The sequence below is a fragment of the Daldinia childiae genome (genome assembly GCF_008694065.1).
Source record: "Daldinia childiae strain JS-1345 chromosome Unknown Scaffold3, whole genome shotgun sequence".
Lineage (NCBI taxonomy): Eukaryota > Fungi > Ascomycota > Sordariomycetes > Xylariales > Hypoxylaceae > Daldinia > Daldinia childiae.
Genome location: NW_022984644.1, coordinates 1,505,057 through 1,528,250, shown reverse-complemented (window position 1 = coordinate 1,528,250; position 23,194 = coordinate 1,505,057). Strand labels below are relative to the sequence as shown.

General features: G+C 46.7%; 6 protein-coding genes across 6 annotated transcripts; 2 read left to right on the top strand and 4 right to left on the bottom strand.

The window, feature by feature from the left end:
- Positions 1-396: 396 nt before the first annotated feature.
- Positions 397-4,325, top strand: GL218_03139 (Niemann-Pick type C-related protein 1; the record flags this gene model as incomplete). The annotated part of the gene is made up of 3 exons (XM_033579687.1): positions 397-657; positions 764-3,133; positions 3,210-4,325. The coding sequence occupies 3 exons, from the start codon at positions 397-399 to the stop codon at positions 4,323-4,325; spliced, it is 3,747 nt and encodes a 1,248-aa protein (XP_033436884.1).
- A 4,320-nt stretch (positions 4,326-8,645) lies between these two features.
- Positions 8,646-9,798, bottom strand: GL218_03138 (Nicotinamide-nucleotide adenylyltransferase 1; the record flags this gene model as incomplete). Its single annotated transcript, XM_033579686.1, has 4 exons — positions 8,646-8,754; positions 8,831-9,144; positions 9,294-9,399; positions 9,506-9,798. 4 exons carry the CDS (start codon positions 9,796-9,798, stop codon positions 8,646-8,648), a joined length of 822 nt encoding a protein of 273 aa, XP_033436885.1.
- A 1,485-nt stretch (positions 9,799-11,283) lies between these two features.
- GL218_03137 (uncharacterized protein) lies at positions 11,284-13,296 on the bottom strand (the record flags this gene model as incomplete). The annotated part of the gene is made up of 3 exons (XM_033579685.1): positions 11,284-12,221; positions 12,288-12,978; positions 13,270-13,296. The coding sequence occupies 3 exons, from the start codon at positions 13,294-13,296 to the stop codon at positions 11,284-11,286; spliced, it is 1,656 nt and encodes a 551-aa protein (XP_033436878.1).
- An 807-nt stretch (positions 13,297-14,103) lies between these two features.
- Positions 14,104-15,410, bottom strand: GL218_03136 (N-acyl-phosphatidylethanolamine-hydrolyzing phospholipase D; the record flags this gene model as incomplete). The annotated part of the gene is made up of 2 exons (XM_033579684.1): positions 14,104-15,136; positions 15,202-15,410. 2 exons carry the CDS (start codon positions 15,408-15,410, stop codon positions 14,104-14,106), a joined length of 1,242 nt encoding a protein of 413 aa, XP_033436879.1.
- Positions 15,411-16,558: 1,148 nt separating this feature from the next.
- On the bottom strand, positions 16,559-17,581 carry GL218_03135 (uncharacterized protein; the record flags this gene model as incomplete). The annotated part of the gene is made up of 1 exon (XM_033579683.1): positions 16,559-17,581. The coding sequence occupies one exon, from the start codon at positions 17,579-17,581 to the stop codon at positions 16,559-16,561; it is 1,023 nt and encodes a 340-aa protein (XP_033436876.1).
- A 3,674-nt stretch (positions 17,582-21,255) lies between these two features.
- GL218_03134 (uncharacterized protein) lies at positions 21,256-22,946 on the top strand (the record flags this gene model as incomplete). The annotated part of the gene is made up of 4 exons (XM_033579682.1): positions 21,256-21,328; positions 21,384-21,505; positions 21,572-21,734; positions 21,796-22,946. 4 exons carry the CDS (start codon positions 21,256-21,258, stop codon positions 22,944-22,946), a joined length of 1,509 nt encoding a protein of 502 aa, XP_033436877.1.
- Positions 22,947-23,194: the final 248 nt, after the last annotated feature.

The following is a 23,194-nucleotide window of genomic DNA, read 5'->3' as shown; positions in this document are numbered from 1 at the left end:
ATACGACGGATAAGTGAATGCAAAGTGTTGAGAGAAGTTATACAATAATCTTACTTTCTAATTGGTCGGTTCCCCTGAACTCCCTCGGATCGAGCCACTTATGCATGTAGGTATATCTTTACATAATGCGGTATTTGGCTACCGTTTTAAGCCATGCCAAGACATCGGATGCAGGACCGCCTGGGGTAACACGGGGCTAACATTTGATGACGCAGACAAGTGAAGACCAACTCATGTGATACATACCTTAGTCCGTCTTAGGAGCTTGTAGCTTCCCATCTTCTTCATCATCAACAACTTTCTCATATCAACCCCTTCATCAAATCTTCCAACATATTAAGGTACTTCACACCCATGGTGCCACTAATCTGTCGTACAGAATAGTAGAGCATCACCATGGCTCGAATATCTAACCTCGTCGCCGGCGCTTTGCTGCTAGTCAGCACCGCCGCGGCAGGTGAGCTCCATACGCCTAAACATGAAGCTGGACGTTGCGCCATACGAGGCCACTGCGGAAAGAAGAGCTTCTTCGGAAAACAGGTGCCCTGCGTTGATAACGGACTAGCTACGACTCCTGACCCGGAGTTTTCCAAAGAAATCGAATCTCTATGCGGTCCCAAATGGAAAGACAGCAAGGTCTGCTGCAGTGCTGACCAGGTGCGTTTGCATGCCTATCCCACTATCACTACTATATTCTCGCAATTGTATACGCATATGCGTTGATGTAGAGAGATAAAAGCGCTATTTACTAACAATCACGTAGCTCCAAGCGCTCAAGTCCGAAATGTCCACTCCAAACCAGATTATCGGCTCCTGTCCTGCGTGCAAGGACAACTTCTACAACTTGTTCTGCACCTTTACCTGTTCTCCCGATCAATCCTTGTTTATCAACGTGACCAAGACGCTCGAGAAGAACGGGAAAACTATGGCCGCCGAGGTGGACCAGCTGGTGTCTAAAGAGTATGGTGAAGGCTTCTATGATAGCTGCAAAGAGGTCAAGTTTGGCGCCTCGAATTCCAAGGCTATAGACTTCATCGGCGGTGGCGCGAAGAACTATACCCAGTTACTGAAGTTTCTGGGCGATGAGAAGGCTATTGGGTCACCTTTCCAGATCAACTTCCCCACCGAGTATTCCGAGCCAAGCATGTCACCGAGGGAGATGAAACCGAAGAAGTGCAACGACGAAGATCCGAATTTCCGATGTTCGTGTGTCGATTGCCCTGCCGTATGTCCGGAACTTCCGGACGTAGAGCAATCGGGATCTTGTCGAGTCGGTGTCCTTCCCTGCTTGTCGTTCGCTTCGATATTCACTTATGGCGTGCTACTGTTTACACTCATCGCCGCACTAGTCGGTCACGTTGCTTGGATGAAGCATGCGCAGCGGCGAAGCGAACGTCTCCATTTACTTCAAGCTGCTGAACCTAGCGATGATGAAGACGAGGGCGACCTTGTTCGTAACGGGGCCATGTTGGATCGGCCCCAGAGGAATTACGCCATCAACACTTGGTGTGATACCGCCTTTAGCAAGCTAGGTCATCTTTGCGCAAGGTTCCCAGGTATTACGATATTTAGCAGTCTACTAGTGGTCATCGTCCTCAGTCTTGGCTGGATCAAATTCGCAGTGGAAAGGGAACCAGCAAGGTTATGGGTCAGCCCAGACTCGGCGGCAGCTCAGGAAAAGGCATTCTTCGACGAAAACTTTGGCGCATTTTATCGCGCACAGAAGGTCTTTGTAGTGAACGACACTCAGGCATCCGGCCCTGGACCAGTACTCAGCTATGAAACATTAACGTGGTGGTCAGAAGTTGAGGCAAGTGTCAAACAACTCAAGGGCAAAGACTTTGGTACCACTTTTCAAGACGTGTGCTTAAAGCCAACTGGCCCTGCTTGTGTTGTGCAGTCGCCGACTATCTATTTCGACGGCACAAAGAATTGGAAATCCCAATTCAGAGAATGTGCCGAGTCTCCTGTTAACTGCCGACCCGATTTTGGACAACCAATAGAGCCAAATATGATTGTAGGTGGCTACGATGGCATCGAGAATATTACCGAGGCACGTGCCTTCACTGTGACTTGGGTTGTCAACAATCACCCTGAGGGTAGCTCTGAACTTTCTCATGCTATGGATTGGGAACAGTCCTTGAAGAACCGACTCCTAGAAGCTCAAAAAGAAGCGGCGGATCGCGGATTACGCCTTTCCTTCTCTACGGAGGTCAGTTTAGAGGAAGAACTAAACAAATCTACTAACTCGGATGCGACAATTATCGTTATCAGTTATCTTGTAATGTTTTTATACGCTTCGATTGCCCTGGGTTCGAGCAGTATGACTATTCGCGAGCTGATAAGGAACCCAGCTGTGGCCTTAGTCCAAAGCAAGTTCACGCTCGGCCTCGTTGGCATCTTAATCGTCTTGATGTCTATCACCTCTTCAATCGGTCTATTCTCGTGGGCGGGTGTTAAGGCCACACTCATCATCGCCGAAGTCATCCCCTTCATCGTCTTGGCTGTCGGAGTAGACAATATCTTCTTAATTGTTCATGAGTTCGAGCGTGTCAACCTAAGCCACCCAGACGCAATGGTTGAAGAGAGGATAGCTAGGGCACTTGGGCGGATGGGCCCTTCTATCCTCTTTTCAGGCATTACAGAAACGGTCTCTTTTGCTCTCGGTGCGTTCGTTGGAATGCCCGCTGTGCGAAACTTTGCCATCTACGCTGCAGGTGCGGTATTCATCAACGCTTTACTCCAGATGACGCTCTTTATATCTATATTGTCCTATAACCAGATGAGGACCGAAGACAACAGAGCGGATTGCTTCCCTTGTGTTCAGGTCAAGGCAGCCCGCGTTCATCTCAGCAGCAGTAACGGCTCCAACGGCCCTCGCCCGTACGATGTACCGGACGAGAGTTGGTTACAACAATTTATTCGAAAGTATTACGCGCCTACCTTACTCGGTAAGAAGGTCAAAGTTCTCGTCGTCGCCATTTTCCTCGGTCTGCTTGCTGCAGGTGTTGCTTTAATTCCATATATTCAGCTTGGATTGGACCAGCGAGTCGCTCTACCCGACGATTCTTATCTCATTGATTACTTCAATGACATGTACAATTACCTAGATACCGGCCCGCCCGTTTACTTTGTTACTAAAGGCGTAAACGTGACCCAACGCGCTGGACGGAGAGAGAACTTTGCTCTCGCTTTACGCGTGTGAGCAGCTATCACTCACAAATGTGCTCGAACAGGAGCGGAAGCGACCCGACGTGTCTTATATATCTTCCCCGACGGCCAGTTGGCTTGACGATTTCTTCCTCTGGTTGAATCCCGACTTTGAGAGCTGCTGCAAGGATGGCCGCCAGTCCTGCTTTGCCAATCGGGATCCAGCCTGGAACATTACCCTCAACGGTATGCCTGAAGGTGATGAGTTCGTCCATTACCTGCAAGAATGGTTACATTCCCCCACTACCGACACGTGCCCCCTAGCTGGCCAGGCTTCCTATAGCCAGGCTGTTGTCTTGGACGATGAAAAGCTTACTATTCCTGCGAGTCATTTCCGCACGATGCACAAGCCTCTTCGTAGCCAAGAGGACTTCATCAACGCTTACGCGTCGGCTCGTCGTATTGCAAATGAAGTCAGCGCAAATACGGGAGTCGAAATATTTCCCTACAGCGTCTTTTACGTCTTCTTCGACCAGTACGCTAGTATCGTCAACTTAACCGCCGCACTCCTTGGCTCTGCGGTGGCTATTATATTCGTCGTTGCCTCTATCCTCCTGGGTTCGATCGTGACGGCCCTTGTTGTCACCCTGACCGTCGTTATGACTGTCGTGGATATCATTGGCGCGATGGCAGCCTTCAACGTCTCGCTCAACGCCGTTTCGCTCGTAAACTTGATCATCTGCGTCGGTATCGCTGTCGAGTTCTGCGCCCATATCGCCCGCGCCTTCATGTTCCCCTCTGGATCCGTCATGGAACGTGCTAAGAACCGTTTCCGCGGCCGCGACGCCCGAGCCTGGACGGCCCTCGTCAATGTCGGCGGGTCGGTCTTTAGCGGCATCACGATTACAAAACTGCTAGGCGTCTGCGTTCTAGCCTTTACTCGATCCAAGATCTTCGAGATCTACTACTTCCGGGTATGGCTCGCGCTCGTCGTGTTCGCGGCTACGCACGCCCTTATCTTCTTACCAGTCGCCCTTTCGCTAGTCGGCGGCGAGGGCTACGTCGACCCGGAGAGTGAGGGAGGCCTCGCGGAAGACTTGGCGAGCAGACGGTGGTACAGCGTAATTAACAACCCGGACGACAGTGACTCTGACGATGGCGAGGATGATGAGTAAACTAGAAATACATATAATAATCGCATGTGTAAAATACGAGTAGGACTAATTTACAGAGCTAAGCATGGCTTCTCAGGGTAACAGGAACTAACAGATTGGTTTGAATTTCGGGTAGCGTTCTGTATAATTGAAAGATGTTAGGCTAATATGTAGAACAACATGGAAGTTTTGCTTGAGACCAGTTGTCTCCTCCCCTTTCTATGTATGTCGTGTCATGAGCAAATTTAAAAAAGAGAATCTACAAGACCGATATTTATATGTGAATTCTTTTTGTATTTCATATCTATATACTTGGCTAACCTGTGCAGGGATAAGTCTAGAAACCAGAGCAGCAACTAATACAATTCTAAATTCCGATGGTACCCAGGAAACTCCAAGGTACTTGATAATTCCAAAATCGACCAAATAGCCAACCCAGTAGCGGTTGTGGTTATGGTTACGGTTGGAATAGATAGGGAAGCAAACGCGATGAATTGGGTAGTGGCTGTCAGGTTAACTAGCTTTCCCATATCCTGTGCCATGACCGGGCTTCTCTCCTGCTGCTTTGTTCGAAAACGTCCGCAACTTCCCTCGACCCGCCCCACAGAATATCACCCCTGTTAGCAGTCCCGTATTGCAGCCGGTAGCTACCAGCCCTGTTCGGTCTTCAACTCAGTCTCCGGCTGGGCCTAGCCCTAGGGCGGCTGCTGCGGTTTCTCGTCCAGCTGTCTCTGGCGCCGCTGTTGTCACTATTGCCGCGCGTACCGCATGAACTGTTGGAACTGCTCTTATTGTTGATATTGCTAGAAGAATGGTAAGTTGAAGTTTTCTATGTATTAGAAAGGGGATCTAGGACATTGACTTTGGGGGTGAAGCTGTAGGATAGGGGGTTACGACGATATGGGGTACATGGGCTGAAACCTACTTCGCTGGAATAGGCAAAGAACTCCTCGCCTCGTGATATCTTGCTAAGGTCTGGTCAGCACCCGTAGCAATAAGAAGCTCGGCCAATTCCAAGTCCTTCCTTAATCACGAAACTTACAGGCATTCCATACGGTCATATTGTGGCCACTCCCCGCCAGGGGGTGGATCCATCGAAGATTGGGAATCAGCTAACTAGCCATCTATGTTTGCTGATTCTTTCAAGTTGCCTTTTATAGTCTGTATGATACAGCAGGCAGCGACGACAAGGAATACTATCGAGAAAGCTACCAAGAAAATCACGAGAAAGGCCATGAAAGCGTTAGCTGCGGCCTCGAGGTAGTTGGTGGTAGACATATTTGAGAGTGGTAAGAGAGTACTTGTGGTTTATAGTAAGTGGTTAATAGAAGAAGTGTGGTAGAAAAGAGGGAAGAAACCAAAGAGAAGAGGAGGGGTGAGTACATATTTATACACTTTGTCTAGTAAGAGAATAGGATAATATTATATTAGCGTGCCTGCCCGGTCTATAGGCCTACGAGTCACTCTTTGGGAAGGGACAATTACACGTTTAGAAAGTATGACCAACGAATACAAACTCTAATGACGCCTTGATACGTATGAAAACATAGCGCCTGCGAAAGATAGGCTGATAATATCTCAACTGGGCAGTTGGGGTAGGAACTCGTCTATACACTCACTAGTTACTATAGTAGTTACGCCCGAGGTTTCACCCAGACAGCTATCACCACTTTTGATAAGGAGACAACTTCCCTATCTATCTGTGAGGCCTCGAGAGTAGGTAGTAAAAGTTCATAGCAATCAAATCCATCGCTCAACACCCAACACTACTATACATAGCACCCATATATTGAGCCCAAGCTCCCACAACACAAATCTGGAAACACTCTCTTGTACGATATACCCACTAGCGAACTGACTCTAAAACTTTGATGGCAAGGAAGGCGTTCAAGAACGAGGAATGTGAGAATGCCTTAGGAAAGAGGGCATTGAACACTGGATTCGCAATTGCCCCTATAGTAGTCTCAAAGCGCAACAGCAAACTATAATTGACTCATTCTTCAAACTCAAAATATACTTGTATACCTAATTAGTAATAACTACCGCTTATACACAGTAACTATACCTAACTATAGACAAATATACATAGGTAGGTATGAACAGCTTCAATACCCCCCCAAACTCTCCTATAAACTTTACAACTAGTATACCTACCTGCTTACCGAACACTGTATACGCACATAGCGTTTTAAAGAGTCAATTCTCGATATTCCCGAATTACTATAGGTATTCCAATGTCAACATACATACTTATCTCCATCAATACCAAATCTCGTCCTAACAACTCAACAACAACTCAATATATCCCAATCATTATTTACCTAATCTCCGCAACTCGCCAACCCACTACTACGCAACTCATTCTTCTAACTACCTAGTATACGCCCGTACCTCTCGCACTCTCAATAACTAGCCTCAAAAAGAAAATTATATACAACTTCAACACTGCCCGGACAGGTGCACACACACACACACCCTTTTTGCCACTCCTCCACCAGCTAAAACTAAAACAGCTGGCAGCCAAGCTTAAAACAGCTGCCCGACAGAACCTTTACTAAACAACTTCCCACAAAGGACACCAAAGCCCGAGCTCATTCCACACTCAGATCGGTCCGGGTACCGCGGAGCCTACCTTACATATCTACCAGCCTACCTACATATGTACCTAATGTATACATACATGCTCACGGACGTGCACGTACATGGTAAGCTACTAAAGTTCGGGGGTCCAAGAAGCTTCAATATTATCGGCGTTAGGAGATCTGTCTATAGGTACCTGGGTAGTTATCTGATCTAGAGTTCCGCATTCTACGAATCCTAGGTATGTACTATACATGAGGGCACCCCTGCGGGGCACCACAATAGCCCGAGTTTACAAAGGTCATAGGTTGGTTGATCACGTGCCGCCGCTGCTGGGGGAGGGCGCTCGGCGCGCTGCGCGCGCCGAGCGCCCTCCCCCAGCAGCGGCGGCGGAAAACCTCAAACACTAACCTTTACCAGGACTTTTTTAAGAAAAGAAAATAGAAAAAATAGAAGATTTTAAAGTATAAAATTTATAAAATTTAAATTATTTACCTACTTTTTAATATATAGATATAGGAATTATATAATTAATAATGGTTAAAAAATTGCGTATTTCGAAAAAAAAAATTTTGGAAATGAAAAGTTGGAAAAACACGTGCAAGGTCCGCTTATTCTAGGGATGCATCCAATAAAAAAGGCCTTAAAGTTGCGCACAGACGAACTTCCTTTCTCGAGTAATTCGTCCATTTTAGGAAATTGAGGTCAGCAAGACAATATCCCTCGTAAACTCGGGCACATAGAACGTGCATCTGAGCTCGTATTAAGGTTTTGTTTGCCTAGGTACCTACCTACATGTATGCATGACTTTAGATTAGGAACGTGATGAGACGGCTATGTGCATACGTATGGACGTCGCGTTCTAAGTTCGATGGATAGTAAATAGTTAGTTTTACCTATATGTACTAAATATGTAAAGTAAAATACGCTTTAGCAAGATAGACACAGATTACTAAACTTAGGAATAATACTAGGTTCCTAATGTATATCAGAATGTATAGTTATCATAATGTACATAACGAATAAGTGAGTGAATGAGATGTCAGGGCCATCAGCCGACCCGATAAATTCGAATTGCAGCACCGTACTATACTGTACTGTGCCGTATGTACACTCTATGCTATTGAGTACGTTAAGTAACGGATATCATCTCTAACCGCTAACGAGGTCGCGCAGTATGTAAAATTCCCGCATCCCGAATAAGAGACGAAAGAAAAAAAGAAAACTGGAAAAACGACGAAGCTGACGCGGGATGCCTCCATGAGTCAGCGTCTCGAAGCCGTCGGGAACACGCATATCTCCCGTGGTACACGATGCGTAGTCACGAATGAACGCTCCATCGGAAATACCGAATTGGGTTTCTTGTTAGCGAATGTGGGGGCAAAAGGGAAAAAGGACGTTGCCATTTTCGAATAGAGAAAGCCCCTCTTCTGCCCCTCATCCGTAATTCCCCCCTTGGCTGAAAGCTGCCCTGGTCTGGCTTCGGGGTACGTATGCCCACCCCCCCTAGATGCGCCCCCGCAGATTTCAGCTTCCGTGGCTTGAGGTCTGCAACCGTTGTGTTTGTGTCGGACTAACTCGCGTGTCCGTCTTCTGATCGTACAAGATGCTAGAAAAACCAAGAAATACAAGCCACCACATCCTGCGCGATACCGAACCCGATCTTCATCAAGTGCGACCATGACGTAGTTGCAGATCTAAACACCTAATTATTCAAAATCCGAAAGCGATAAAGCCTATTTTATTTATTCGCTTCATCACTTATTGCTTTTCCTTGCCTTTCGACTTCGCCTCGTCGTTGTCTGTGTAAAGCTTGTGCTGTTCGATGTACTGGATAACAGTTGCTGGAATTAAATATTGTACACTCATACTGTAGCATCTCATTAGTTGACCTGCTTCACGATGGTTTCGGGTTTCAAGAAATATGGAACCAAGGGTATACTTACTCCCTCTTAAGGAAGAGCCTAATCTTAGTACTGCTCACGTTGTTCTGTATCATCTGCGTGAGAACGTGAATGTTATCTTCCCACTGCTTCAGGTTGCCGAGCGCCTCATCAATGTCCGTCCCGCTCCTCTCGACAATCATGGCGCCGTAGTTACCCAAGATGTGGGCAAGATCCTTCTCGGCCCATACGCCGGGAGTAGACATGGTGCCGATGAGATCTGCGCCCGCAAGCAGCATGATCTTAGCCGGCTTTCGAGATTCACCATCTTCGGATAAAACACCACCTAGATTGTGGTTGATTTCGTGTTCGAAATGCTGTAACAATTCGAGTCAGTAACTGTTCACAGGCAATATCGGGGATCGGTCCGAGTGGCGACAATTGTTTCATTAGACCCTTACGAGTGAATTGATGGGCTGTGGGACATGCCGATATTAAGAAATTAGAGGGTCCAGTATATACTTACATCTAACACCTTGGCAGTTGGCGTGTATTCGGGTTGAATAGCCTCCCACGGATCAACCATCAGCCAACTTGATGTCTCTTCTGCTGCTAATTCACACATGCGCAATCTATTAAATGACCTCGAATGTTAGCGTATCAATTGCCCCAGTAAAATAAGCTATACTATTAGGAACGTTGCTCAGGTGTGTTAAAATAGAGCTATTGTTTGCATACCTGTGTTGCGCCTCTGCTAGGCCAGCTTTTTTATATGCGTCGGATACGGGACTGAGGTAACCTCCTACAACCTCGTACTGGGTATTTATGCGGGCGTAGTCGTTGGCCATCTCGAACATGCGAAGATGGAGATAGGTGATGGGAGAGAAACTACCGCAAGCAACGAGTACTAACGGAGTACGATCGGGTGTTCTCTGCTGTCGCAAGAGCCGGTGGGCTGGGAATCTGTAGTTTTCCAGCGTCATAGTTGATGCTGCCTGCGGCGCTGGCCCCGCGGCGGCGCTGTCCGTCATTGTCGATAAGTATTACCGAGTGATTCCTACTTCAAAAGCCGATTATTGATTGCTTAAGAATATCGCAAGGATGATACAAACGTAGAATGGATGCAAAGATCAAGAGAGTTTCTAATTAAATATGAAGAATTAAAAACGAAGGTCTTTTGTGTATTTGTGTATGGTAGACGAGATGTATGTATGGTTTATGTAGGTATGTACGTAGGTATGTAGTTGGTAAAGCTGGTCCGGTTGGGAACGGGAGATGTTGATCAAAGGAAGTCTACCTAGAAGGTGGGCCTCGCCTAGGATAAGTACTCTTGTGACTTATGTGACTTTTATGTGACTACTGCTTCCTTACTTAGCCACCTAGTTCAGTTGTCAGTCGCGGCCGTGTTCGGACGCTGCCCGGGATAACCGTTGGACTAAAAAAGCCTGTATTTGTAAGTGCCAGTATTAATTTTATGTAGCCGGTACATTATATATGCGACTTTACTTCTATTAGGATAATTGAACCTTAGTTAATTTCTCCACATGAGAAGCCGCTTCAACTTTAACATTGAAATAAGTAAACCGAACAGTCTACCAAAAAAGTACCTTTTTCATGTACCTTTCTGCTAAGAACCTTACTCTGTTGCTTTATTCTCAACTACTGCCTAAGAATAAACCAGGCAGCATCAGTAATAGTTTGTAATAAAAGGCTATCATTATGATCGAGGACCAGTCTCAATTTTGGTTGAGATCCGCTCGCTTAACCAACCCGCTTTAGTATCTGCTTCATTGCCTAGGAGGTTGTCTCAGCCCCGGTTGAGTCTGACACAGTGTATTTTGCGGGGTGAGCCTTTATGAAGTTGCCAATATTCTTGGTCTGTCACGCAATGCATATTACGTACCTACATATTAAGGCTTCCTAACTAAGACTCTAATGTTCTGCTTGTTATCCTATAGGTGCTTATAATGGACAACTATCTCGGCTTGTTAATTGTATAAAATGTCTTATATATATAGACTTAATATGTTGTTCTAGAATTATCTCTCACATTCTCTGTTAAAGGTACGCAAGGTTGATTGTTGACTCTCAATATAGCCTTATGTCAGTTATAAGATGGCTTATATATGTCTTTGTGTTGCCATTGATCTATATGATAAGACCCCTCTACACCGAAACAATCCATTGCCCTGTCAGACTTGTGTTACATCCGATTCATATTCACATCAACCACAAATGTAATAGAAATAGATAAATTCTTGAATCATCCAGTAGTAATAGATAAGTTTAGATGGAATCATCAAGCTTTTAGTATATTTTTTCTAGTTATTGCAATAGTAATTGATCGTCTATATCCCTGTGACCCTCGGCCTTGAAACACTGTTAATATCTAATGTTCCTTTATTACAGTGTGACATGTACTCTGCATAGTGATCTCAAAGCTTATGCATGTCTTTGCGCCTATTTCGGTAGAACGGAGCATCATCTCATTAGGAAGTGACCTGTAGCTGTGGTCTCTATTGTCTTCCCGTGATGAGGCACGAACCAGTTTGTATCTCAACTTTCCAACCATCAGCAACGAGCGCCTTAATAACGTTAATACGCAACGGCGACTTCCCACCCGAAGAGTGTTTACCAATGCCAGTAACGACGGTAAGCCCCTGCGTCTTCGCTTTCCGCACTCGCTCCTCACCGAGGCTTCGCCACCATCTTGATACTCGATCCAGGGCAATATCGATGCCATCCTGCACCGTGACGCCGTGGAGATCGATCGTGTATTCTGTGCTCTGTCGATCGACATGGAGGTTCGCTTCGACACTATTAGCTTGCCGGTAGCTCATGGATTGCTGCTGGGCACGTTCAACGTAGTACGCGCCGGCTTGTCTAAATAGAGGGTCGGATCTGCCCTTCTTGAAGGCTGATGTAGCTGACGAGAATGAGTGGTTTCTTGACTCGGCAATTGTCTTCGAGACAGATGCGGCAGCTTGAAGATTCCCTGGGCGGGTTGAAGCCCGTATGGGTAGATCAATTGTTGGCGAGCGGATGGCTGTAGGAGATCTTGGTGATTGCCACGAATTCGATGCTTTTGTAGGTTCAGGCATATCAATTTCCTCGGAGCCTGACGCTACCACACTGTACGGTACATCGTATTTCAAGTATGTCGGCTTCTCAAAGTGATCTGCTAATACATGGATAATGCTTATAGTATCGCTGTGCGTTGAGCAGATCTCGAAAGTGGCCTTGACATATTCATAAGGTACCCAAGGAAATCTACCCATCTCCTTCTGGACGTCAGACAGTAAATGGGGATCTGACGATGGTATGCCCACAACGATGTAATTGTCTAGAATTTTGACTATAGTAGCTCCGAGGGAGGCGTTATGATGTTGGTAGATGCTTGTTACCTCTGAAGATGGTAGATTAAGTTTATCAGATATGAGTGCAATATTCTCCGCTGTAGATATCAGTTAGATACGAGCTCGATGAACTAGTTATCCTCTTTGAGTATTTAGCTTCTCACCGCTCTGTATAGTATCGCCGTCGCTTGCTTCTTGAAATGCATTTTCCAAACCGGCATGCTTGGGTGACGTCACCTTAGCCACTTTCTTCTTCTTTCTGCCCTTCTTCTTCCTCCTATTCGGAATGTTGTCATCATCAGATACATAAAAGCCATCGACCCCTTTAGGACGTTGACCGGTCTGCTCGAGCCATTGGAGGTTGAGGAGTTCGTCAATAGCGAGGCTCGCATTACCCTTTGACTTCTGCAGACACAGCTTCACATCGATGGACTTAAGGGAGACGAACATCTGAGTGAGCTGCTCTTCCTTCTCGCTGTCCGTAAGGCCGTCAAAGATGTCTACTTGGGGAAACCCGGGGTTCTCAAGGGTGGACGTTTTCGACGACCCCGAGGATACAAGACTTGGGGGTATGGAATTCTCTGTTGTGACAGTGAAGCCGTCAACGCTCTTCATGTCGCTACTAGTTGCGCCAGCGGCCTCCGCATCATCATCCTGGGTTGAGGGATTGATGTCTACAATATCATCGACACCCAGACCGCTCGGATTGAAGCCAGTAGCTTCTTCCGCTTCCACATGCTCAGAAATTGCTAATAGGACTTGTCGCGCAGCAGCAAATCCCTTAGGATCTTCCAAGTCATAGTCACTAGAGATGGACAGAATAGTAGTCTCATCAATGAGAGACCGGAACTCGTCCTTGATTTATCCGTTAGTCATGTTAAAACCAAGTGTAGATGCTAGATAATGAGGATATACTATTGGCAAAGCCGTGTATTTGTAAATAGTATGTTGGCATATCATATATATATTATCATATATAAGTCTTGGGTTATCTGACTCACTCAGCGCAGACCACCTGGAGTCTAAGGTGGCCCTAGACTGAGGCACGGCACAAGGACACATTTGTATATTTGGTTTTTTTTACAAATGCGCAAAGCCTAATACCAGGAGCAAGAAAAACAAAAGAAAGGTACCTCATAGACTTACCAATAACTTCTTACTGGGATCGCTCATAATAAATACTAGGACGCAACACGCCCTTATCGTCAAAATGAATACCCAAGATATTTCTCAAGTCAGTGCTATAGATGCATTCCTATAGCGGGAAAAATTGCGAAAGACCAGAACTATACAACCAAAAGAATCGGGCCTGTCGTTGATGCATTATATAAAAGTAAAGCGTCGTAAAGATATACGTCGGCGGTTGGTTGGTTGGTTGACTTATGCGTTGGCTGTGTGTGAATGATTGACTGACTCTCGCGTTTGCAATGCATAAGTTTAAGACGGGAAAAGGTGAACCGCAAGCTCGTCTTTTATTGGTTCGTTGAATTTCCGTCGGGAAGATTTTGTTAAGTGCATGTATGTGACCATAGAAATGTAGCGGGTGGCAGTGGCAGATTAGCGCTTAGGTGGTAACTGCCCAAATGATCTGCTGATTCCCGGCCCGGTGCTAAGGTTAGCCGTTTGGTGCAACCTCGATGCCGTCACTAGCGCATGTTGTACATTAGGTACATGTAGATTGAAGGTGTGTGTAACATTTGCATATGATTTGTACCGGTCCTTGTAACTTAGGTAATTTCTATTTCTATTTCTATTTCCATTTCGAGAGAAGATTGTATCTAGAATCGAGTATCATAAAATGGTTTCTATTCCCCCCAGCCTAGTTTATTCTACCACTACTCCAAACGCCACATTATACTTCCTCCACCTGCATATACATACAATATCGTATAAGCATGTAGTAAAAACACGCCGAAATTCCTTTGCCGGGGAGCAAGACAACTGCTTAGGTACCTATATATAGGTAGGTACCCAGGCATCTCAAAACTCGCGGCTCTCACCAATACTACACGTATCAAAGACCCCCGTCTCCGCCAACCCCTTCCGCTTCAACGCCTCCTTCAACAACTGCGGGGGCTCCAGCACCGGCTCGGCCGTCAGCACCCAAGTGCCCCAATGGACCGCCATCGCTCGCTTGCACTTAGTATCGGTGAAGATTTCCACCGCGTCGTATGGGTTGGCGTGCACGCCCGAGAACAGATGTCGTGGGTGGTACGCGCCGATGGGGATGAGGCCGAGGTCGAACGAGCCGAATTTCGAGCCGATCTGTCGGAACTGAGGGCATATGGGTAGGTGTTGATACTCTGGGCCGTAGTCATCTGTGCCTTCGGGTACCTTTGGCACGGCGCGGTAGCCGGTGTCGCCGCCGAACCAGACGGATTTGGCTGGTTCGCCTGAGGTAACGGCCCATGATGCCCATAGCGTGCTGTTTTGATCCAGGATGCCTCTACCGGAGGCGTGTTGACAGGGAAGACAAGATATCTTCGCACTAATTGGCTCTGGAAGGTCCGAACCACTCGCGCTCTTCGTCTCTGCCTCACCCTTCCCAGATTGCGGCGTTAATGTTATTTCTGCCTCCTGCCACCAATCCAACTCCGTCACGTTATTGAATCCGCCCGCCTTGAACCATTTCTCCAATCCTAGCCCGACGAAAAAGTGCGCATTGGGATGATGTTGCTGGATTTCCTTGGCAGACGGATATGATAAGTGGTCGTAGTGACTATGGCTAATAACAACGGCGTCGACGAATGGTAAGTCGGCGATGCTGCATGGTGGTTCTGTATACCTCTTAAACCTAGAAAGGTAGACAGGTGTACAGCAGTCTTCGAAGACAGGGTCAAACAGTACGCGCAACCCTGACGGGTACTCTACGTAGTAGCAAGAGTGGCCCAGCCAAGTGGCGCGGAGCTTTGAAGAAGACGTGCGCGTTGGTAGAAATTCTGGTTTTATCACTTGTACAAGTTTATCTTCAGTGCTCGGCTTCGGCCAATTTAATGTACCAGTAAGCGCTTTTCTATATACTCCTAAAGTTAGCTAAGATAAAAACTACGGTAATGATATAATCGCCTGGAAACGCACACTGTCATCTCCAGTATTTGTAGTTGGCCAGGGAAAGAGAATGAAGGATGCGGGTTCCGAAATTTAACAGTCTCTCCATGACGATTTTTAACATGATGAGCTTTGGAGTCGAATTCTTGCGCTTCGGTTGGTTGCGGCGGGCGCAAAGTGACGGTACTATAATACGTCGCCATTGAGAAGGCGACAGTAGCGCCACCTGCCGAGGCCATCTTAGGAAATTGCGTCGGGGATATCGCAGGTCCTCTTCTCAAGAGAACTCGGGAAAAGAAAATCATGGGATGGCGGAAATGGTAAGAAAGACCGGCAGGTCAAAGGCGTCAGATATCTATATGGAATTTAGAAATGATAGGTTAGGTAGTTATGTAACTTCTCACTCAGCATCACCTTTCATATAAAAAATTAGATCTCTTCAGCTCGTCCGGAGTTAATGTAAGGTTGGATTTAATCCTTAACGCAGAGTGGCGCATCTCCGGCGCGTCACCTATTTAGGCATATCGTGTCAGCTAACGTACAGCTAACGTACGTGTCTTTAGTTACCTAGATGACCTCCATATGAAGAAAGCTTCGGACAAGCGGTCCAACTTTGAATCCGATAAATCCTACTAGTATTTCGAGCTGAACATCGAGTCAGGCGGGTCCGAAATTTACTGTTGAAAGGTGCTACCGTTCAACCCCACATGCTATAATTGGAGGTTTCTTAGGGCTTTATGTAAGAGTTTAGCCCGTCGTGTCATGCTTCTATCGGGATAAATCTGTTATTCCGCGTCCTGTAAGTGACCCGATGCGAATGCGAATTGAGCAAAACCCAAGGACTAATATCATTAGTTACTTTAGCAGTTATCTATGAACATGAAGGCCTATAGTTGGTTTTAATAAGATATTACTTCACTATTCTAAGAAGTAGAGAGCACATCTTAATAAGATTAGCCCTCAACATGCATAATGTGAACGGTCATAATTATGTCTAGAACAAACTGCTATAAGCACTGATATATTCTTCTACATCAACACCTACAAAATCACATGCACTTCATTCCAATTACCGGCGTTACTACAAAAACCTATCCATCCATTCTAAGCCCCCTCCTCAGTCTCTTCATTCTCGCTCTCCTCACCATCATCATCATCTTCACCCTCACCCTCTTCATCCCCTTCCGCTTCCTCCTCAGGCGGCACCCAAACCAATACCCCTTCCCTATCGATCTTCATGCCCTCCGTCGGGATGATCTTCAACACCTTCTGGAAGTACTTATCTCTAACCACAAGCGTCGGCCGTATCCATGCACCCCTAACAAGCGGGAGCAACCTATAAGTCACGGACCTGCGCGCGACCGGCAGCACGTTTAGAGTCGTGGTCTTAGCGCCCGAGAACGCGAACTCGTCGCTCGGCTCCATCACCAACCCCGAACGTCAGGAAGTGCGACGACGGGTTCTCGATCGTGATGTCTAGGAAAAGTAGTTGAGGTGGGGGGCTGGAAGAGGAGGTGGCAGGTGGGTTAGGTGGTGAGTAGTAAGAGACGCTGGCTAGGACGCGCGGTTCGGAGACTGTGACGAAGAATCGTGGAAGTGGTAGGATTGTAGTGTTCACTGTGTCTTTCGGGGATGTGAGCCGGCGCCACTTAATGATGAAAGCAAGGTCCGCCGTTGCCGGTGACCGGTCATCCAGATCAAATTTCTGGGCGATGAGCTCAAACTGCGCTTCCTCGATCGTTTTGGGACTGATAACTGCATCATCTGCCACGGGCGGTTGACCCTTGGACGCTTTGCAGCTTACATTCCCTTGTGTGGAGAGAATGTTGACGTCCAGACCAAGTATAGCTAGATCTTCATGTGCAAATGAAGCGTACCGGGTAGCGAGAGACCATTTCTGTGCCAGTCCTCGAGGCCGGCGGACGACTTCATCTCCTTCAGATGGGTCTTGAATATCTTCAGGGTTGAAGTAGCTTGGCCACTCAGAATGTAGCCGGGGAGATAGATCATAACTTGCTTCGAAGGGGTTAACAATATTGAGGTTGTATGTTGCTTGCTGAATGATCGGTGTCCCCGGATCTGACACAAGATGATACCGTGCCCTCACTATCAATTCAAGCACTATAGGTCCATCAACCGGGTCAATGGTAATCGTAGCTTTTGAAGACTTAGAATTCGGTATTGTCCCGACTGGGAGTCCGTCAAGCCTCGTTTCTTCCACACCAGCATTACTGGTCTTTTCTGTGCCATCTTCAATCTGCACTGCATAGCCAGGGACATCTTGCCCATATAGGGCTATATCCAATTTAGTATTGGCATCCGCATCTTCTTCGTTAAGTATCTCCAACTTAAGCGGGATATGTTCGCTCGCATAATATTGCTCGAGCATATTGACAAGTCTGACTTCCATTTTTGGAGGCCTTGGGAGGACTTTGATTTTATGGGGATTCGTCCGTGTGATCTTCTTCCTCGCACATGTTTGCGAATACCACAGGCCAACCTGGTTGGTTTCTCGGAGCCTTATCATATATCTGAGAGTGAAAGATTCCGGTGCTACTGAAACCTGTACCGAAGATGCTCTGGCATCACCTGGTTCTCGTAATGGGACGTCCATTTCAAAAACTCGCGTTTGACCCGGCAATAACGTTAAATCGTCTGTTCCCTCTAGTAAAACTGTAGGGGCTGTCTCGGCGTTCAATTCAGAATCATCGTCAGAATCATCATCATCATCACTGCTCTCCGTCTCGACTAAAGCCACTTTTGAAACTCGTGGCTTTGAAGATGAAGGTGCCTGATTATCACTAGTTTTGTGTTTCAAGTGTATTGGATGTAAGCTGCCGTCGAATTCAATTCGAATCCTCTCCAACACTACCGGTGCAGCATCTGGGAAGGAATTGGACGTAATTGAAAGTTGGGTTGGGCAACTCTGCCCAGCCTTTCCCTCATCATTTTTGAAAATGAATGAAGCATGCAGAAACGATGTTACATGCTCGTCGCCGATTTCTATAACAGGCTGGTTCTCCGTAGATATGCCATCCAAAGACTTCGTTATATCGTAATGCCAGCCCGGCCGCCTAGAGAAACCTACACTGGACGTTAACTTCTAAGCTGCTAGCTTCTGTAGTTAGTACTACTCACCTTTATTTAAGAGTTCCCAGTCAATAGCAACAATGAGGTTCTTATGGCCGACTTCTACCGCTGCACCCCTTAGAGTCCAACTGAAAGCTTCCATGATATCCCACCAGCCTTCTACACGGTAAGACATGTCTCTCCACAGAGGCGTCAATATTTTTAAGATTTTTCGCCACTCCTGCATTCTCTCTAATTCTTTACAGCACTCGAGCGCTAACTCCGCCGAGGTCCGAATTTGATGTCGCTTCTGGAATTCGTTGTGTGCTAACATTAGGTGATTGAAGATCAACTGGCTATGATTCACACCCGTTCCTTCTAAAGGAAACTCCTCGTGAGGTTCCGGGCACATGTATGTGTCATAACTGTAGGTTTTGTTTGACTGCGACGGCGAAGACGCATCTGGCGGCTTGCGGTCCTCTTCGGGTATAGACCACGCCAACTTTCGTCTGTAGGAAAGGTGTCGTGCGGCTATCCGGTACCAGTAACCCTGATGGTGAAGAAGCTCCCATGGGTGTAAACGCTCTGCTGATAGACTCTTTTCGGGAGGGCGATAGGGTAGGGTGCTGGATGGTTCTAACTCGGGGAACTGGACTCTTTCGATCAGATTGGCCATAACCGTACTCCATCTCGCTTGCCAGGTTTTCCATCCGTAGTTTTGCGTCCCTCGACCCCTTCGATCGACCAAATCAAGTATTCTATCGTGATGCGCTTGCCACCTCCTAACAGCGGCAGTACTTTGTCCTGCCCATAGTAAACATTTCAAAATTCGGATAGCTATTATATCAGCTAAGAGCCGAGCATCGTTGAACCTAGGATTCCATCCAGGAATAGTTTCGAGAACATCAACACCGAGAAGAGTATCATATGCCTGCTCATAGGAACGTAAAGCAACATCTATTTCTTGGCGGAACTCAGCGAAGACGGCAGTTTTAAAATCATAACGTACGTTCCAACCCTGAAGCGACAACGTATGAGAAGTACCGGTAGTAGGAGGAATAGTCCGGCTGCGGCGCAATTCCCCTTCCCCTCTTTTTGCGGGAATGTCTACCAAGATCGCGATAGTACTCAATCGCTTGATCGAATACTGCGGTCAGTACGTTATCGACTGCGTTTTCTAGCTCTACTGCAGTACGCTGGGTAGGCAGGACGAAAAGTGAGGTCTTGGGGTCTAACCCTGTGCTCCTCCTAATATTATCTAGTCTTTCTTGAAACTGGCCTACGGAACTTGGCGATTGGTCGCTAAGGATAACCGCAACGAAGCGACATTTGTAACCTGATTGCGCAATGGCATTCTTGACGGCATTTATGTCTGCCTTAAGCTGGTTGTCGTGTAGGGTCGCAAGGGTAGAATCCGAGGTCAAACTGTAAAAAGCTAAATACACACTGGGTATGAGTTCCTGGTGTTTTTGAAGCCACTGTGTATCTATTAAGCCATCTGGATATAGGCTAGAGCCCGGACTGAGGGGTGAAAATGGAGAGTGTAGAATAAGTGGTGATAAAGGTGTCTCGAATTTATCAGGAAGGCGTGCACGGCGAGGCGGCAGCAGGAATTCCTAAGAGTCGAAGTCAGATTCGTCTCTTATAACTACCTAAAATTCCGTAGGAATAACTCTATGGGGCATAGACATACTCTCCCAACAGTGTCAACTTTAAACTTGTATTTCCTCGACGCGTCTCTTGAGTTCCATGGTAGGTCAGTGGCATCCTTCTCTTGGATGCAGCGAAGTATGATCTTTGCCTCCCGAGTTTCTATAGGGGGTAGTTCTGATCGAACGAGAATTCCCTGTTCCCTTAAGCTAGGATCGGCTAGGGAAGACTTTGTAGTAGAAGAAGCATTGCCTAGGCCAGAGACGACGAGGAATGGGACATTATGGTCCAGGCTACCCGCTGGAAAGTCGTCCATTGGTCTAGTAGGAGAGGGGCTCGAAAGACATTGGTGTTCATTTATACGAACGGATCAGGAAATGTCATACCAGAGTACGATCGGTTCAATGTGGGTTTCTAGTCGACTTGGATCATTATTCTATGGATATGCAATTAGTTCTAGGGATTCTAAGTTGAGTTGAATAGGTAGTAGTACTCAACGAGGCACTCGATACACTCATCATGGATTTCGATTATATTTAGACGATTTAAATGTGTAGGTCAATATCGTGGCCCATTATTGCATAGTTATAATAGGTAGAAGTTGTGACTATTGTTTTAATCAATATGAAATTCAAAGCTTCAGTGACCTCACACTCAAGGTACCATAGATATTACATTTAAGGTGGGGCTACTTAAATACATAGTCGGACCCTGGTGGCTTACTTGTGCCGATTTCCTTACCTAATACCGTCACCAACCAATTCTTACCGAGCTGGCCTTGTAAGGTTTGATCATCTTTTCCATTTTGGATTGCATGGCGCTACAGCGCGGTAGGTACATTACATATGTACACAATAATGTATTTAGGTACTTCGTACATGTCAGGGAACACCGTTATCTTGATTGGTGAACCCATGCGCGCACTGCGGGCAGCAGCCTTGTCCCAGCTCTAGTCGTGTCGTTACGAAACTTGAAGTCTTCTTCCGCAGCTCTTTTACAATTTCCCACAGTCGCAACACATTTCGACGCTATATTGTTTAAGAAGGTCGACTACAACACCTAACCATTCATCCAAATCTCCATAATACTCCTAGGACCTGTTTAATTCAACAATCTTAGCATCCCATTTTCGATACGCCTCTACCTATCTTGTCATTTTGATCCTGCGACCGACAGACACCATTCTAACCTTTGTACCAAAAATATTGCCAAAGGAGGCAAGCTTATACATCATTCATATCATTAATAGCTCGACGTTACCATTGTTTTATTTATTCAGCCTACTAAAGCCGGGGGCGCTGGGCCATTGCGAGAACATACTCAGCTTTTGCACATTGTAGCCGACCACAAAGATTTACGATCGCAATGACTTCCCAACAAGTTCTCTTCTCTGAGACCATTGCGGCAATGAAGAAGGCACGAAAGCGCAAGGCATATGGTGAGCTCTTTTGCAGAAATACTGCGTGTTAGTCGCTGACGTACTGGTCTGGTAGATTCCGATTCCGATTCTGAAATACACTACCATGGTAATCGGGGGCACAAATTAATGAAGAGGGCTAGATTTGTCCACGAGGGACAGTTAGCACCACCCTCGGGGCCTGAAGTATATAAGGAGGTCAGTGTGCCATACTTTCTGAGATGATTCGCGGTGGATAGTATCTAACCGAAGTTGACTTCTTAGGTCGTTAACCACGCTGGCTATCAAAGAGCGATCATTAGTCGAAACCCAGTTCTTATTGACGACGAAGGTTACGAAATCGATAGCGATGATGATCAAGAATATATTCAAGACGTTGCCGACGCAGCAGCCGAGTTCAATCCGTACGCCAACGTGCGACTCGAAAGTTGGTCACCACACCCAGCCCAATCCATCCACATTTGCTAATAGTCGGTCTTTTTTTTCAGACATCCTCGCGCCTCTCACCTCTGTTACCGATCTTCCTACGCACCCTACCTTATCGCGACCTTATAGTACAAAAACACTCACAGACCTAACGAAGCAAGCCTGCAATATCATGCACAAGGAGAACGCCGCGCTGTGGAGGGTTAAACACCTACAGACAAAGCTAGTGGGCGATCATATCTGGGCCCCCTGCGACATAATGCTTGGTCCCAACGATATCGAACTATATCGTGACGACTATATGGATTCCAATAGTCAAGCACAAGGGTCTGTCAAGTCAGACACCAATATGCCCCCGCTAGAAGACACACGAACGAAGACCAACAAAAATACCGCGGCCACGGGGAATGAAGACGTTTCTGCAGGATCCGCCAAGGCGGTAGCTAACGGGGCAAAGCCCGACGACGATACTATGATGATTGACGCTGAACCACCAACAAACGCCGATACAAGTGCACCCGAGCCAACAACAACGCAAATTGCTAAGGTCAATGCTGAAGGGCAGAAGCAAAATATAGAGGGTGACGCTTTAGGTGGCGTATTAAATGAGTCGGAAGAGAAAGGGACGGGGGTAGACGCAGCCGATACCCAGCAAAACACCGTCGCTAGTACCAATATGAACGGGGCCAAAGAAACGCATTCTACAGGATCTACAAGTGGATTAGCGGCAGACAGCGCTGCGTCGGCCGGACAAGGACAAGTTGATAAAGCAGCTCATCATAGTCAGATCGGCGATGAAGCTGAAAATGAGGGTAGCCGGGCAGTGTCGGTGATGTCGGTATTCACGGAGGAAACACCTATCCACCCCCTCTTCTTACATCCTCGATCAGCTCGGCCCGATAGAGATCTCGGAATTCCAGAGGCAGAAGCAGAGGATATGCGGCGACTGTTGCAATTATATGTGCAGAAGCAAGAGGAAGTATGCCGCGGAGCAAAGCGGCTATACGAAGGACTCCTTCGGGCAGACAGGATGCGGAAGACAGTCTTACAGTGGTCTAAGTATGAGGCTCATGTTGGACCAAACCGTGATATGTCGGATGGAGAGGATTGGTATGATAAAGAGGAATGGGGCTTAGAAGATGACTTAAAGAAAGGTGCCGACGAAGAAGAGGACACGGCACAACCAACTAAGAAGACAAGGACTCGGAGATGATGATAGCTAAAGGAAGGGAGAGGAGGTTCGTGTGATGAAATTTTTAGTTATCGGATACCCGGTGAGATGGTTGGTAGCAGTCCAATCCATAAATGGAATGAGAAAAGGGTCTCAATAACCTTTTCTTACCTACTGGACTTTGTACCTTATGGCGTCAGCATATTCTCATCAAACGGGAATTACGTCGATTATAATGTGAAGCTTAAGAGTATAAAGTAATGATCTCGGGATTGCTATAAGGTAAATAG